At 35.6% G+C, this 18,320-nt stretch overlaps 1 protein-coding gene across 1 annotated transcript; it reads right to left on the reverse strand.

Annotated features, from left to right (window-relative positions):
- Positions 1–1,567: 1,567 nt before the first annotated feature.
- On the reverse strand, positions 1,568–18,273 carry kitb (KIT proto-oncogene, receptor tyrosine kinase b). The gene is made up of 21 exons (XM_056256854.1): positions 18,154–18,273; positions 15,526–15,795; positions 14,789–15,073; positions 12,114–12,253; positions 11,863–12,031; positions 11,407–11,593; positions 10,415–10,530; positions 10,196–10,310; positions 9,480–9,664; positions 7,594–7,700; positions 7,355–7,481; positions 5,569–5,673; positions 5,009–5,119; positions 4,327–4,465; positions 4,153–4,214; positions 3,967–4,067; positions 3,686–3,808; positions 3,256–3,367; positions 3,037–3,136; positions 2,410–2,515; positions 1,568–2,328 (listed from the first exon to the last, which is right to left on the reverse strand). Exons 1-21 carry the CDS (start codon positions 18,206–18,208, stop codon positions 2,167–2,169), a joined length of 2,877 nt encoding a protein of 958 aa, XP_056112829.1. The 5' UTR covers positions 18,209–18,273; the 3' UTR covers positions 1,568–2,166.
- Between the last annotated feature and the right edge of the window lie 47 nt (positions 18,274–18,320).

An 18,320-nucleotide genomic window follows, 5' to 3' on the forward strand; every position in this document is an offset into this window, starting at 1 on the left:
TATTTTCATATGGCAAAAGACGTTCGTGTTAAACGGTATTGCTGTGTATAGACCGGTAACAATGTTAGAAGACTTGTTAGAGCTGAAAGGTTTATGGAAACTGAACAGATTTTGATATTGTTGACTTCTGGAATTCCAAAAGTGGAGATGCCCCTAAAGTAGATTTCCAGTCCACTTTCCTCTAATTTGTCCTATTTACTTTCATAGTTGTGCTGTGCGTTTCATTTTGTTGTGCACTGAAACCCTCTAGTGTGTTAGTTGTTACTGTTGGAACCGATGTTTCATTGTGTGTACAATCATAAATTACCCCCAAAAAAGCTACTGACAGGTTGAAGAGATAATTAGGACTTTAGATGCCATTCCTGGATATTTCAACCGTCTGTATCCAAAATTAACTTTTATTTTTTAACACTGTTTGTATTCCTGTATGCAACCAAAAGAATGTGTGCTTCCAGAATATGATGGTTATTGGTTGTAGCCCTAGAAATTTGATCAGTGCTTCTGATTTCTGAGTAGATAATCAGTGAGTTGAGTGAATGATAAAATAATAAATCATTAAAGGAGTAAAAGTCTTAAGGTGTTACCATAACCTTTTTTTTTATTATTATTTTGTTCATACTGAATTGCTGTGCACCAAAACCATGTTACCAAGTCATATCACCTTCAATGTGACTGAATTTGTTGGAATTGTCCTCTGTTGGTTTACCAAAAAAAAGAGAGAGAATTTTCCCTTCACTATATTAAATCTTGAAATAAAGAAAACAATGTTATTCACATTGTCTACGTAGATCTCTTCAAGATTTGCTTTTTTAAGTGACATTTACGCTGCAAAATGCGGTACCAAATGAAATTGCCAAAATAATGACCCTTTGCAAACTGCAAATTGTCTGCCATTTTTCAGACAAACAGATAGTCCCACCATTGGATTAGCTGTTCCAAATTAGAAGCTGGATATTAAAACAAACATCAATGTATTTTAACACCATTTTCTGTATTTTAAAAATACACATTTCATGCAATGGCTCCTTTTCACTTTTCATTTATTCTGTATAAAAACGGGTACATCATTCCTTACTGCTATTTTATTTCTGACATACTCTACAAGTTGAAAAAATAGCTTGACACATCAGATATTTACAAAGTCAAATCTCATAGCAATTCAAGTTATTTGTCACAGTCAACCTTCAAAAACATTGAATTTTTTTTTTTAAACCAACATCCCATCCTTCGAACGTGGTTTAGTTGGCTGAATAATTTAGCATAAACCTTGGATCTACTGGAATAATTAGCAATGAGCAGATACCTGATATGCTTCTCATCTTTTAAGCATGTTTCGAGAACAAAAACTTATGGTTTACTGCAGCCAAATTAGCCACTTTTGAAGAATAGAACCCAGTCAGTTATTACATCAAACAATGTACATTTCAAATATGATTCTCAGTTTAACACCCCAACACATTTTATTTATATACACACATTCAACAGCTCAAACGTTCAATTCCAAACTAAAGAAAATGTAAACATCCTAGTTTTCTTTTCATCATTAATAAATATGATATGATATAATACTCGCCTGAGAGTAATGACATGCTGAAAACAGTATGCATGAACGAGAACCTCCGTTCGTTGGTATTAAGTGCTTCAGTTAGAGACACATTACACAAGATTCACTTTGGGTTTAACACCTTTACCACTTACCCACCTTACTGTTACTTGCACTAAGACATAATCGCAGTTGTTCACCCAGTCAAACACAAAGACAAAAGAATACAGAACACGACATCATCACAGAGACACTCACTGCACGATGATGTCATCAGTAGAGCTGGTCATTTATCTGGTGAGGTAACATTAGGTTCTATATCTAAATGCTTGCCTGGCCATGGTAGCTGCTCATGCACTCAAAATACTATAATCAATACAATAAAATGGAGCCCAGCTGCATTTAGAAAAAATATGTTATATGGCTGGACATGCTGTGTCTTGAGTAATTTGAAATATAATGGAAGACAAGGCTAATGGAGTTGCATTGAGCCAGCAGAGAGCAGGGAATCTTAGGAGATGCCCTTAAATGCCACAAAGTCAGTATTTAAATGGAGGTTAAGGCTTTTAGGTCAAACCCATTGAGAGAATGATTTTGAGGCAAAACAAAGAACGTGATGTCATTTATATGCTCTGATGTTCCAAAAAAACTTCATTTGTCGCCTGCAGCAGGGGTTGAGTTGAGGAGGCTGTTGAGCTGCCCACAGAACTCAGCCGTTGTGCCCTCTCCAGGTCTGGAGGAGCAAACGCCTCACAGCTGCCACTAGTGCTGAGATTCAAGTAATCCTGCAAGACACAAATACAAACCTAACTGAAGAAACTGGTTCAATGTCAGCAGTTTTTGAGCTGAGCTGAGTCAGAACGTACATGTTTGGTGGTTTCCGACAGCAGGAGTTCAGTCCTTTCCACCAGTTTTTTAAAGGTTGGTCTCTTCAGAGGGTCAGCACTCCAACACCATCTCATTACCTCGTAACTGATAATGCATACACACAAGCCTCATTATCATGCACATCAGACAAATGTTTGGGGTAAGATTTAAAAAAAAAAAAAATATATATATATATATTTTTTTTTTTATTCAACAAGGATGCATTAATTTGATCATTTATAATGTTACAAAAGAACAAAACTTCCACAAACACTTCCAACAAAGAATCCTTAAAAATGCATCATGATTTCCACAAAAATATTAAGCAGCACAACTGTTTTCAACCTTGATAAAAAGAAATGTCATAAAATCAGCAAATCGGAAAGATTACTGAAGGATCATGGTTCAACTGAAAACTAGTAATGATAATAAAAGTAATGATGCTGAAAAAGCTTTGCCTTCACAGGAATAAATTACAGTTCAGTTAAATTGTAATAATATTTCACAATATTATTGTTTATTGGTGAGCATAAAAATTAAGATTAAATTTGAGATTTAATAATCTCACCAACCCTAAACTTAAATACTGACTGCAGGCTGTTTAAAGACAATTATAATTCTCTTACATTTCAATTGGGGCAAACTCAGGCTCAGTCATTCTGTATCCATCTTGTATCATCTTATAGAATGTGGATCCAACTTGAATCCCCGGATAAGGCGTGTTACCTGCAGGCAGATTTTCACCTCATAAGACCTTTATAATGAGTCACTTATAGGCCTTGGTTTAGGAGATGTATTCTGGGTATGTGTGATATTTAATAGGCCTGGTACCAGCTCATACAGACCCAGAGAGAAGATCTCCCACAGTAAGATGCCATAGGACCAGACGTCACTCTCAAAAGTGTACACGCAAGCAAACAAGCTCTCTGGGGACATCCATTTCACTGGTAGACGTGCCTAAACCGGAAACACATCATTCATGATAATGAACAATGCTTTAATTAAAACCTGCGTGGATTTCTCCAGAATACAGATTTCTTTCAGTTTTTTGTCAATAAAATGTTAATGGGGTCCAATGTTGCTTTGTGCTCCACTGACTTTCATTAGGTTTGAAACAACATGAGGGCGAGTAAATCATTTTGGGTGAACTATCCCTTTAAATCAATGGTGTTTTTGCTACATAAAATCTCCAATATAATTCTGAATATGCTGGATATTAATATAGAGCCTGACAGTAGGTGTGAGTGTGGTAACGGTTATACAACACTTCCTTACATTTCCTCTCAGGACGTAGCTGGAATCTCTAGTGATGTCACGTGCCAGACCGAAATCACATATCTTTGCTACCCGACCCTGAGTCAGTAAAACATTCCTAGCGGCCAGATCTCTGTGGATACACTAAATATACATGGCAACACACATAAATGGACATTTATTGGTCAAAAACATATGTATTCACTGTAGAACTGTATATGAAAACGAGATAACATTACAAAGTCTGTGTGTTCAACTCACTCTGAAACTTGAGAGGTGAATAAATGTAATTACACACTCACATTTTTGGATGTGAGGAAGTCCATGCCTTTAGCCACTTGATATGAGAAGCTGAGTAAATCCTCAGTATCCAAAGAGAGATCATCTTTGTCATCACACCATTCTAAGAGAGATGATACAGATTGAAAAGTGTAAAATAATGACAATTGGTGGTAAAAGTGGCTGTATTTTCTTGGGATGGGCCTTACCTGTCTGATTCGATCTCTTCTGATACGACCTCATGGGCATGTAACCATTATCAGTGCCCTCTCTGTGTGTGCACACATGCATATAATAGATGGTGTATTACATTACAAAAACCTAACAAAGGACATCTATACTCTTATAAATGTTGCACCACATTTCTCAGACACACGTCTTACCTTGAAGGCTGTATTTGGCTGAGCAGATTTTTGTAATATCCATCGCCTGTTTTGGAACTGAAAAACGCATCCCGCTTTCTTCTCAGGAAGTTCAACATGTCGCCATAGCAACAGTATTCTGTGATCACCAGAGTTGGGCCTGTTGAAAAAATGTGTCACTTTAACAATTATCAAATTCCCCCTCGAGGAAAAAGTCTCCCAAAAATTTACATTTTGCCAAAATATCTCTTTCTCATATCATTGTGTGACTTTTTTCCGTGAAACATCAAAAGTGTAGGCAGAATGTCTAGACTGCTCTTTTCCATAATATAATTTTTGATCGTTTGGTAAGCTCTAAGTATGACAAAAGGCACCATAAATGTGTTATAGTACAAGTCTTATGAAGCCTATACAATAAGCTATATACAAAGCTATACAGTATTACCCTATAAAAAGCTATACAAAAGATTTTTGTGAAGAACAGACCATAATTTCGAGAGACAAATGCTACTGTTTTCTACTTTTGTGGTGCAGTATAAATCCACTTCCACTTTCCTTATTTGGAAAAGTGCAGTAATTTCCTAACATCTCCTGTTGTGTTTCAACCAGAAGAAAGAAAACAATATGGGATTGGAATGACATTAGGAACATATCTTATAATAAACTTAAACTTAACCTGTCACCATCAATATTAACCACGTACCTCCTACTGTACAGGCGCCAAGCAAGTTGACAATGTTCATGTGGTTGCCAATGTAGCTCAGAACTTTCAACTCTGACATTAGAGCCTCTTTCTCAGTGGAGTGAGCGCTCGCTTTGGGAAAAATCCACAGACACACACAAACATACACAGATACATTATATAGACATTAAAGGTTTTGAAAACCAATGATTGGAGTCTTTATAAACAAATACTGCCCGGCAAATGTCTATGATTGTCTATGATTAGAGTTATGATTGGATCATTATTGCAGTGATTATTATGTTTCTAGCATGCTATATGTTTGGTAATAGTTCTTCTAACCCTAATTGATGCACCTCTTTATGGAAATAACATCACAACATTTATTTCCATCAAGAGGTGCATCAATTATTGGCACATCACAAAGACTTGCTACATGCTAGAAAGATAATATTTCTGAAACATAATATCACTGAATAAATCATAGACTTAAGCATTTGCCTTAAAAATCCAAAAAGTAACTTTTTGGCCGGGCAGTGTACTTTACACATGTTAAGTCATACATCCAGACATATACTCACGTTTTAGCATTTTTACAGCAACAGTGGTCACTGTGTCAGCTGATAGGAGCCCATATGCAGTAGCTGCCACCACTTTACCAAACGCTCCAGAGCCAAGGATTCTACCTTCATCATGACAAACAAACAAACATTTATCTCTTATGTACCATTATTATGTTCAAATTCATACCATTTTAATAAGCATTCTACTAGATGATTATTATAGTTATATAGTATTATAGGACTTCTAATTATTACTGTTAAAATGCTTGTGGTCAGTATTTTTTATTATGATATACACTCACCTAAAGGATTATTAGGAACACCATACTAATACTGTGTTTGACCCCTTTTCGCCTTTAGAACTGCCTTAATTCTACGTGGCATTGATTCAACAAGGTGCTGAAAGCATTCTTTAGAAATGTTGGCCCATATTGATAGGATAGCATCTTGCAGTTGATGGAGATTTGTGGGATGCACATCCAGGGCACGAAGTTGAGTTGAGATCTGGTGACTGTGGGGGCCATTTTAGTACAGTGAACTCATTGTCATGTTCAAGAAACCAATTTGAAATGATTCGAGCTTTGTGACATGGTGCATTATCCTGCTGGAAGTAGCCATCAGAGGATGGGGACATGGTGGCCATAAAGGGATGGACATGGTCAGAAACAATGCTCAGGTAGGCCGTGGCATTTAAATGATGCCCAATTGGCACTAAGGGGCCTAAAGTGTGCCAAGAAAACATCCCCCACACCATTACTCCACCACCACCAGCCTGCACAGTGGTAACAAGGCATGATGGATCCATGTTCTCATTCTGTTTACGCCAAATTCTGACTGTACCATCTGAATGTCTCAACAGAAATCGAGACTCATCAGACCAGGCAACATTTTTCCAGTCTTCAACTGTCCAATTTTGGTGAGCTCTTGAAAATTGTAGCCTCTTTTTCCTATTTGTAGTAGAGATGAGTGGTACCCGGTGGGGTCTTCTGCTGCTGTAGCCCATCCGCCTCAAAGTTGTGCGTGTTGTGGCTTCACAAATGCTTTGCTGCATACCTCGGTTGTAACGAGTGGTTATTTCAGTCAAAGTTGCTCTTCTATCAGCTTGAATCAGTCGGCCCATTCTCCTCTGACCTCTAGCATCAACAAGGCATTTTCGCCCACAGGACTGCCGCATACTGGATGTTTTTCCCTTTTCACACCATTCTTTGTAAACCCTAGAAATGGTTGTGCATGAAAATCCCAGTAACTGAGCAGATTGTGAAATACTCAGACCGGCCCGTCTGGCACCAACAACCATGCCACGCTCAAAATTGCTTAAATCACCTTTCTTTCCCATTCTGACATTCAGTTTGGAGTTCAGGAGATTGTCTTAGACTTTGATTGTACTTACACCCCTAAATGTATTGAAGCAACTCCCATGTGATTGGTTGATTAGATAATTGCATTAATGAGAAATTGAACAGGTGTTCCTAATAATCCTTTAGGTGAGTGTATTTTAGTCTCTTATCCTCACTATGGCTGGATTTATTTGATTGAAAAATACAGTATAAACAGTAATATTGTGAAATATTATTACAATTTAAATAAATGTTTTCTGTTTTAATATATTATATATTAAAATGTCATTTATTACTGTGATGGCAAAGCGGAATTTTCTCTAATATGCTGATAAATATTCTGATAAATATTTCTTTCTATTCACCGAAGAATGCTATATGTATGATACACACTTTTAGTCAGATTAAATAATGAGCTATTGAGTAATCATAACGTTTAGATTTATGTGTAATATAAATGCCTTTACCAAAGCGGAGTCTTTCCCGTGGAAACTCCCATTTGGGGTCATAAGGCAGCTGCGTCGGGTCTATGTAGGTATAACTGTTGCCATCAAAACTGTCAATCACCTTCCAATGGATCTCATATTTGGGTTTCTATGGCAGTGTACAAAATGGCAAGCAGGAAATAAAAGTTAAATAAATAAAACCAGAATTATTGCTAACAATTTAAGCTATGTCATAAGTGTGTAGTGTGAGTGTTGTGTACCTGCATGTATTTGAAGAGCAGAACCACCACAAGTAAGCTAAGCAGAACAGCAGTGGAGACGACACCAGACAACAGAGGTGTGAAGAGTTTATGGGGCACAGTTCTTTCTGGGGAGAGAAACGCATGCCCACACATCCATGAATATACAGTACACACTCACAAATATAAACACCACATCTGCATTTAAACAATAATACTTCTTAATTCACAGTACCATATTAATAAAGTGAGTGTTTTAAATCTGTTGTTCAGAGGATTTTAAGAGCTTAGCATCAGTATAAAATCCTAATGTGCACATGCTGCACATAATAATAATCCCTCATATCTGTCGACAAGCTCAGTGTGTGTCTGAGAACATTCAGGGATTATCTGTTAACAGCCATGTGTGTGTGTGTGTGTGTGTGTGTGTGTGTGTGTGTGTGTGTGTGTGTGTGTGTGTGTGTGTGTGTGTGTGTGTGTGTTTGGGCGTGAACGGGTTTGTGTCTCTCTACTGATATCAATAACACTATATGGCAAGAATGGCCCACCTCAACCAAAATAGAACATTTGTTTTGGTGTTTGTGGGGGGAAATTAGCTGATAATTAGCTATGAGAGCTAAATTCAGTTAGCTTAATCTGACAAAGCCTCAATGTCCTTGAAGGTAAAAATAATTCATAAATTAGGTAAATAAAGTTTAATTGTATCTTAATTGTAATGAATTGCTCACTTCAACAAAAATAGAATGTTTGTTTGTTGTGTCTGGAGAAATTAGCTAATAATTAGCTAAGGGCTAATAAACTAAATGAAGTTAGTTTAATCAGACAAAACCTCCATTTGGGGGATGTCCTTGAAGGTAAAAAAAAAAGATTCATAAATTAGGTAAATAAAGTTTAATTTTAAATGTTGACTGTATAATTTAATATGCAGTACATACACTACCACTTATGTTTTTGAAAGAAGTCTATTATGCTCACCAAGCCTGCATTTATCTGACTAGAAATAAAGTTTAAAAAAACAGTGATTTTGTATAAAAAAAAATATTATAGTTTAAAATATCTGATTTATTCTACATCTGGCATCTAAATATTTGATTCTATTTTAATATATTCTAAATTGAAATGTATTTCTGTGATGGCAAAGCTGAATTTTTAACATCATTACTGCCACATGATCCTTCATAAATCAATATAATGTGCTGATTTGGTGCTTAAAAATATTTCCTATTATTTTCAGGGTTTTTGGATGACTAGTGGAAAAAATATATTTGAAATAAATGATTATTACTGTCAGTTTTGATGCATTTAATGCATCCTTGCTGAATAAAAGTATTAATAATATTTTTTTCTTTTCTTTTTTTTTAATCTAATAAAACACTACTTTGGTTTGTTTTTTGTTTGTTTGTTTTTTTGAGGTCACAGTCATGTGTGACCAGACTGCATTTCCCACTATGTCATAATAAAATACCAAGACAAAGCATCTATTACAGACCTAATGTGCATCCTTTGCTTTTCATTTTGTTGCATTAGTGTGAAAAAAAGCTTCCTGCCTTATCAGTAAGTGGAAAAAAAAGGAAAATAAATATGAAATTGCCTCCATTTTTTCCTGCTAAAATCACTTGAACACACATCACATAGTAATTATGATTTCTGAACGTGTAAACAGCAGCTGAAAGCAGCATTAGGGTTTGGGTAAAGGACAGTCTGTAGAAAGCTTCTTCTGTCTGGCCTTAAGATTGAACGACTATGCCACACTGACACTGCTGTAACAACTGCATTGTATTATACAACATGAATTATCTTTTTGGACCCTGATAATTGGTGTTTACTGCTATATTTGTGATTAGCTTTATATAAACAATAGAAGTCTAAGGAATATCCTCATTTAGATAAACATGAATGAATCTCACCGCTGATGGAAAAGAGGGTGTAGGCATGCTCGCTCTGGGTTTTTGCCACACACTCAAGAGTGTGAAATTTTCCTTTGCTGATATTAAGTCGACTTTCCACCTCGCTTCGTCCAAACTCTGATCCTGACACTGTTACAACAGCAACTTCCTCATCGGCCTGCGTCGCATTCAACAGAAGGGAGCACCTGTCAGAGAATATAAAGAGCCAAAAGAATATGACAAACAGCTATTATATCTACAATGTTTACCAGAATTTATCATCTAAGAAACACTTCTATTCAAAATGGCTTTTTGACACTGCAATCTCAATAGTTTGTTTACTACTTAAGTTAGAGATGTGTGCGGTTACACTTTATTTCAATGGTCCACTTTAGACATTCTATTAACTATAAGTGACTTTGCAACTACATGTCAACTATTTCTCATTAGAGTAGACTGTTAGGTTAGGGTTAGGTGTTAGTAGAATAAGTTGACCTGCAGTTACAAAGTTACTTATAGTCAGTGGAATGTCTGTTGGAGGAGCATCAAAATAAAGTGTTAGCAGATATTAAGCATACAGTCTACTAATAATCTAATGAGAGATGGTTGACATGTAGTTACTTAGATAGTAGAATGTCTAAAATTGACCATAAAAGTTGACATAAAGTGTTAGCATGTGTGCTATTGCATGGTTGTTGGGTGTGAGTGGCTTATCTTAGCCTGTGCGTGAGTCATACCGTGTATGTGGCGGCTCGCAGTAATACCAAGATATTTTGGGGACAGGATATCCTGATGCAACACACCGCACCTGTCCATCAACCGGCCCCTCCTGGGAAACTATCACTGGTTTACCTGAATGAGAGATTTACTGTATTCATATAAAGACTATTAAAATCGAGAAATTTAGGTAATCTGGCAATTTGAAAGCTAAAATCCTCTCGATCCTCTGAACTCACACATAACATGGACGGTGAATGACTGATTGACAGATGCATATTTGTGATTGGCTGAGAAAGTGTAGATCCCGCCCTCTGATCCATGAATTCGAACCAGCCTCAGTTCACTGATGAACCTGCAAAATTCAGACGAACGATACTCAATGTCTGTTAAAGATTCACATATAAATGTTTGAAATTAGGTCACTAATGCGAATTGTAAAACTAATGGACACTCGTAGTTAACAAATGGACATGAAACTTTTTTTTAAATTGTGGTTAATTGTATAAGACAAAGTGTAGTAGTAGTTCAAACAAAAAGTTTTATTTAATAGTTATACAAATAACACAAATTGTATTAATATTTGGAGGTAAAATTCTCCTATTTCCTAACTTACAAGCGTAAAAGGTTATTTACTTTTTGTTGGAACATTTTCAAATATTTCCAAGAGTTTGGTCAATTTATTGAGTCACTTCACAAGTTGTTTTGAAAAAATAAAAACGGGGGTAATATGTATATTTTTATGGCCAGTCATATTTGAAAGTAGGCCCCAATTAAATAATGGCAATAATATTCAAAAATATATATAATAATAATTATAATCATATAATAATAATATTTTAAATAATAATAATTTCAGTGATACATTTTTGTATCTATTTCACAGTTTGTGATGAGGTAGGACAATTTTGATAAAAATAGTAATAATAATATAATACCACAATATAATTATAATAGATATTTTTATGTTTATTGACTAAATCTGTTATTTGCCGTCTATCCGAATTATTAAAATTTAAGAGAAAAAAAATAATGTTTGGTGTTTTCTGTGAGGAAAACTAAAAATACATGTTTTGTCAAGTGTTCATTTAATGGTTTACTTTGGGCTTTTAACATACCAGCTTTAAAGAACCAGTAGCAATAAGATAGGATCAGTTTTGTGTTTTGTGTATAAAAACACTGGTGGAGTTACCTCAGAATTGACTGTGTGTGTTTGTGCAAGTATGTGTACCTGTACTGCTGGTTGTGCAGTGTAATGACGTGCTCGGATGTGTTTTTGAGCTGTTGGTTGTTATACGACCAGTAGATTTCAGAGGGTTTGGGGTATGAAGTCATCTCCACGCTAAGGGTCAGACTCTCTCCCTCTCGCACCTCCGCTACACTGTCCTCTCCCTCTGTAAGGTTAATGAAACCACGCTCTGCCACAAATACACACATAAACAGATATTCCGTTGTTTAGCCAGGGACGTGTCTTTTGCTGAAAAGGCCAAGGTTTAAAGATGCAAGGTTAAAGTAAAACCCATGAATCTATCAACTTAAAGGCGAGACTTCTATATCCACATTTCAACAATCGTCATATTGAGTGTTACAATTTAGCCCTTTCGTGTTACTACAAGTCTTGCCCTTCTTGCTCTCTGGTTAAAGTCAATATTATTGAGAAGATACAGCTTAATCTCACATTTCTTACCGTAAACCTCCAGATTGACAGTTGCCATGGAGACACCCTTCTCATTCTTCGCATTGCATTGATAGACTCCTGAGTCATTCATCTTCACAGAATTGAATTTTAGTGTTGCTGAGCGCAGATATCCTCGAGAATCAGGCAGGACGTTAGAGTTAGTTGTTTCCTTTGCTGTCTAAATCATTATTGACAACATTAGTCCAGGTTAGGTACTGTAGTAAACAATTTAAGATATGCAACAGGTGTGTGGATCTAACCGATTCCGAAGGGATACTCCAGTTCAGGTAGAAATCATGGTTGATGTTGATGCTGCTACAGGTGAGCTCAAACCCCTGATCCTGGATCAGAATCACATTTTCCATTCTGGATAGGCTGATCACTGGCACTGTCTCCGGGACTGTATTACAAAAACAATAAATATGCAATAAAGCATATAGGCAAATATATATTGAGATATTTGTAATGATATAATATGACAATGATACACCACTGTCAGAAGTTTAATGTTTTTGAAAGACATCTTTTATGCTCACCGGGACTGCATGTATTTGATCAAAAATACAGTAAAACAGTAATATTGTGAAATATTATTACAACTTAAAATAACTTTTATTTAGTACATTTAATTTTTTTATATATATATATATATATATATATATATATATATAATTTTCTATTCTTTGAAGAATAGAAAGTTCAATGAACAGCATTTCTTTGAAATAGAAATCCTTTGTAACATTATAAATGTCTTTACTGTCACTTTTGATCAATTTGATGTGTTCTTGCTAAATGTTTTTATTTATTTATTATTCAAAAATCTTGAAAAATCATTGATGATAATAAGAAATCTTTCTTGAACACCAAATCAGCATATTAGAATGATATCTGCTTTTCATCAAATTCAGCTTTACATCACAGGAATAAATTACATTTTAAAAATATTTAATAATATTTAAATATAGTATACATAATATTTTAGATTAAACAAATGTAGACTTGGTGAGCATTTAAGACTTCTTTCAAAAACATTTTAAAAAATCTTAATTATTCAAAACTTTCATATTCATGTGTGTCCACTGCAGAAAGTACATTTGCTTATGGTATCATTCTCTTTATCAACTCTCTCTAACTCTTTCCATCTAACAAAGTGGTTCTCAAATAGTGAGTTGCAGGAAAAAGGCACATAATCATATAATCACGCCTAATAAGATAAGCATAATATTAAGAGAGAAAACATTTTTCCCACATTTTTGTTTACTTTTGTACAATAAACAATTTTAGTAGGCTACTTTATGTGGTCGCTTTTTAATGTCCAATCTAAAATCAACGAACAAAACTAGTCAAAGGGATAGTTCACCCAAAAACAAAAATCGTAGGCTATCATCGTTTGCTTACACTCACACCATTTCAAACATAGACCTATATGACTTTCCTTCTTCTGTGGAACACAAAATAAGATATTTTAATGAATGTTTTTTTTTCCATACAAAGAAAGTCAATGGGTCTACAGCTGCACCAAGCCGACATCAAAGATGGGAAACCGAAACCGAAACTAGAGGAGTGCAGTCTGCAGATATACAATTACAAACCGTAAAGAAAGCAGCGCTTGCTTACCATTTTGAATATCAAGCACGCTGATCAAAATATGCGTGCATCTGAATGCTCATGTAAGATGACGTAAAATAATATCAGTCTTCTGTTCTGTCTGTACCGTCTTGACTTCTTTGCTCGCTTTCATCACTTTGCGCTGTTATTCTCGTGCACTGACTCGTTCGCTAAGCTGAAAAGCCAATCAGAGTTCTCTCTCTCACCGACGGCCAATCAACATGCTGAATCGGCCCAAAAAACCCAAACGGCGTCCGACTAGAGCCAACGGTGTGCAGCGGGAAAGTTACTTTTAAAAGTAATGCATTGAGTTACTCCCTAAAAAAGTAACTACTTGCGTTACTGAGTTACTTTTTAAGGAAAGTAATGCGTTACATCACTTTTCCGTTACTTTTTTCTAACCTGGACTGGGCTTACTTGTTTGTTCTTTAATAACAATAAAGCTCTATTTTTGGCAAATGTAATGGCCCTTTTACACTAAAAAACTGAAATGAATAAGCCTCAGGCTGAAAGAAATACAAATTCACGCCTGTACAGGAGAGGGCGCAGTTCAAAAACACTTTTCAGCTGTTCTGCCATTCTGAATTGAAGAAGAATAGGATGCAGCAGAAAAAAGTTCAACACGAAAATGAAACACGAATGTGATGTTTATCTAAAGTCATTTTTGTTTGTTGTTATGGTTGAAGTGGATAATTGAATGTCAGCAGCAAAGACATTGGTTAATAAAGTGAGATTAAATACAGAAAGTATATTTGTGTATAATTATTGCAGGTTTGAGTAATATTCAGAGATTGCATTTCACTGTTTTTATAAATTTTGGGTAGGCTAATACAAAATCAGGTTGTTTTTTTGGGGGTTTTTTTTGCAACTGATAAGAGTAAATGTCAGCTTACGTTTATTCTAAAACTAATAACCATCATGTTTACGCAGAGAACACAATGCCTGTGAACTTACGATTCCTCTCAACATATAAACAACTTGCGTTACTTATTTGAAAAAAGTAACTCAAGATATTTTGTTGTAAATTTAAAAGTAATGCGTTACTTTACTTGTTATTTGAAAAAAAGTAATCTGCTCAAGTTACTTGCGATGGATGCTCAAAAATGACCCGACATTGCCTGGCTGCCAATCGGCTTGGTTTGTCCCGGCCTTACAATAACACTGGGCTCCATTCACTTTCATTTTATGGACAAAAAAATATTTTTCAGAATATTCTTCCTGTTCCACAGGGAAAAAATAAATACATACAGATTTAGAATAATTTGGGTGATTAAATGAAAACTATGCCTTTAAGAACCACTGCTCTAACACACACATACACACACACCTAGCCGCACATCCAAGTTATAATGGCTTGATTTCACAGGTTTTTCATCCATCTGCCCTGCACAAACGTAGCAGCCATCAAAGGCTTTGGAGACGTTTCTTATGGTGATCCCTCTCTGAGGGTGTGTGATGTAGGTGAGGCCAGCTGGTAAGGCTGTGCCAGCACAGGTCAACAGGGACAGGTGATTGACAGCTGGATCTGTTACTAAACAAGGAATAGTGCAATCCCCTCCTTCCCTCACCAGAAGCCCATTCACCATGGATTGCACAAAAGCGTTCCTCAAATCTGCCAAAAAAAGTGAGACATTTTAGGTAGAAAACATAGAGAGTGATGAGAAAGGGAACAAAAGATATGCAAAACAAAAGAGACCATGAGGAAGAAAAGTGAAGAAAAAAAAGCATTGCAAAGGGGCGTTACATTAAACACTGGAAGGACTTGTCTATGAGGAAATAGTAAAAAAAATAATAATAATTGAGTGTGTGCAAGAGGTTTATCATACAATTCGGCTGTTCAAAAACCTATCATTCAATGACAGTTAACAATAATACAATTAAAAGAAATTAAACCACATCCACACTAAGGTGGGGTTTGAGTACACAGCTTAAGGACATGCATTTGTGCTTTTACAAAAGACCTATTCAAGTTTTAATACTCCTTCAACAGCGAAGTGTGGGAATTGAGGCCAAAAAAACAAATAAACCCCTCAGAATCAAAGAGAACTGTGTGAACATTCAGACCTTTCACGTAGACATAGATAGAGCTGCTCTCTCCCGTTAGATTGTTCTCACAGGTGTAACGGCCCATATGCTGTATCTGTGTGGAGGTGAGAAGGATGACACTGGCTCCGTCTTCCTTTAGCTCTCCATCGATTTTCCGACCTTTGTCCCGCAGCCATTGCACTATGCCCATGCTTGCCTCTGCATTGTCATGACAACGGAGTTCCAGTTGTCCACCTTTAAGTATCACCAGATGAGGGGCATCGGGAGTGATAACAGGTTTAAACCACCCTGGAATACAAACCCACATCAATATGTTCACTGTGCATACCAAGTCAGGTCTAATCAACGGCAACATCCTGCAATCAGTTAATGCATCACTTTGTTGACAGTCAACAAACCTTAGGAAGGTGAGATAGTCTTTATGGTAGACACGGTGCACTGTGATAATTAAGCTGTGAAAAGCTTAAACCCGCAGCTGATCTTATTCTGCTCTGAACATTTTCATTATGAAAAACTCCTGGATCTCAACAAGTGCCATGAAAAAACTAACTAAGAGAGAAGAAATTATATTTAGCATTAAGTAAATGTTTAGATTATTAACATTTAAAAATATATATTTTAATACATGTTTTTTATGTCAATTATGGACACATTTTTCTGTGCAATAACTTTATTATATATAAAAAATAATACTAGTGCTTTTTCTAATTAATTTACACTATGGTTCAAAAGTTTTATTTTATTTTTAATGAAAGAAGCCTCGTGCTCACCAAGGCTGTATTTATTTGATCAAAATATAGTAAAAAACAGTAATATTGTAAAATATTTTTAGAATTTAAAATGACCCCTGGCGTTTTCTATTTAAATATATAGGCTATTCTAAATATATTTTAATATATTCCTTAATTTCAAATGTAAGTTTGTGCAAAGTACCCCAAACAAGTGCAAAGTGTAAAGTTTTAAAGAACAGCATTTAATTGAAATAAAAATCTTATGTAATAATACAAATGTCTTTGCTTTTTCTTTTTCTTTAAAAAGAAAATCTCACTGAAAAATCTTACCCCAAACTTTAAATGGTAATTTATGTCAACAAAGAATGTGATCTTTAAATACTTAGACCTACATTGTAAATAATATTTTGAATTTCAGTGAGAATGATATTTGCGTAAAATAAAAATAGGCTTTTTCTTTATGCAAGCAATAAATGAACATTTTAATTTAATATATTTAATTAATTGAATCTTTTTACATTTTTGAGATATAGGCATATCCAAACATTCTTATTTGTTGATGCCCTCACATTTAAACAATTAAGCTCTGCCTTCTCCCCATTATCCGCACCACGATGACCAATCTGTTACTTCACCATGATGATCTAACTGTCCAGATTAATCAGACGTTATAGGAAACAAGTACGGGGTGCATTAGTGACTAAGGTGTGCAATTTTCTCGGGATAGCCGAAGATACGGAGCTTTCCCGCTAGATTAGAACATTAATCACTCTCGCGCGACACACACACACACACACACTATGCCACTATGACAACAAACCAGAAGACTAACAGAATTTATCAAAGCAACGTAACATGCACGTCATTCTGAAGATTCTTAAATGGTTTGGGCATGTTTTCAGGCCCATAATACTTTAAAACACATTGACCATGTGTTTACAAAGTGTCCTAATGACAATGAATGTTATTTTTTACAGGTGTTATTGGGTTGGCACTGGCAGCCGGAAAAAATTAGGCTATTACTGAAATAGGGGATTGAGTTAAAAGTAGCTAATATAAAAATATGCAATAGAAATATGCACACATGTCCACAGACAAAGTTGTAGGCCTACGTCTTTGTGTACAAATAAAGAACTGTAACTAAACACTGAAACAGTTTTTTCGTTGTTAAAATATTTGCCATGTTTACTATTTTCAATTAAAATGAAAAATACAGTTACAGACGTTGAAACCAACTCGCTGTCTCTCACCTATAGCCTATGTAAAAACACCAGACACTATACGTGAACCTTCTTTTCGGACAGTCGGGACTGCTTCTGTTGCTTGCAGCTATAATCTATCCGATAATCTCGACCAGGAAAGAGCAAACCGACGGTTAGTTGAGAACAGTTTGTGACAAGGCCTGTAACTTATTAACTCAGTAGTTGTTGTGGTCATTTGTTGACAGTAGCTTTATAAGTAACCGATTGCTGCTACTTTATTTCAAGTACGCGACTCTAATTACACGCTGATTAATTATTGACACTATACACAACACATGAGATTCGCCCTGTGTGCGAGGTAACTTGACATAATAACGTGATGTCTTATTAACTTAATTATTGACTAATGCAATTAATCAATATCTAGAAAGCCTAAATAAATCAATAATTAAATTGATAGCGCGCAACTGTAACTATATCGACAGTAGCCTAACAGATGGACAAAACATAACTCTTAACGGTCATCATCTGTTGTCAAAACAATTGTATAATTCCCTGATATCAGCCTGCATCTGCTCATAATTAACTCATACAAATAGGAATTGGGGAGCCAACATTTTTTGGGGGAAAATGCAACATATTTTGGGGGGCAAAAAATCTGCTAATAAAACGCCATTTTATAGCCTATCTTAACTGAAAATGCAAGTTCTTACCTCCAGGTAAGGCGAATAAAAGCAGAACTGTGCGTAGAAACCAAGCGTGATCCATTCTGTCTGCGAGTGTGCGTGTGTCCGTACATTAGTATGACTGATCCACAACTGACTGTGCGTCTTCAAGTGCCTCTCTCTTTCTCTCTCTCCCCCCTCACTCACTGTATGGC

The sequence above is a fragment of the Rhinichthys klamathensis genome, unplaced genomic scaffold, assembly GCF_029890125.1.
Source record: "Rhinichthys klamathensis goyatoka isolate OS25496 unplaced genomic scaffold, OSU_Roscu_1.1 h1tg000133l_1, whole genome shotgun sequence".
Taxonomy (NCBI): domain Eukaryota; kingdom Metazoa; phylum Chordata; class Actinopteri; order Cypriniformes; family Leuciscidae; genus Rhinichthys; species Rhinichthys klamathensis.

Bases quoted from the DNA above. Each gene is read 5' to 3' on its own strand.
- kitb (XM_056256854.1), bottom strand. From the start codon at position 18,208: ATGGATCACGCTTGGTTTCTACGCACAGTTCTGCTTTTATTCGCCTTA. The intron at 15,796-18,153 runs GTAAGAACTTGC...TTTGTATTCCAG, and splicing joins TTTATTCGCCTTACCTGGAG to GGTGGTTTAAACCTGTTATC. The intron at 10,531-11,406 runs GTACACATACTT...TGAATTTTGCAG, and splicing joins CTGCACAACCAGCAGTACAG to GTTCATCAGTGAACTGAGGC.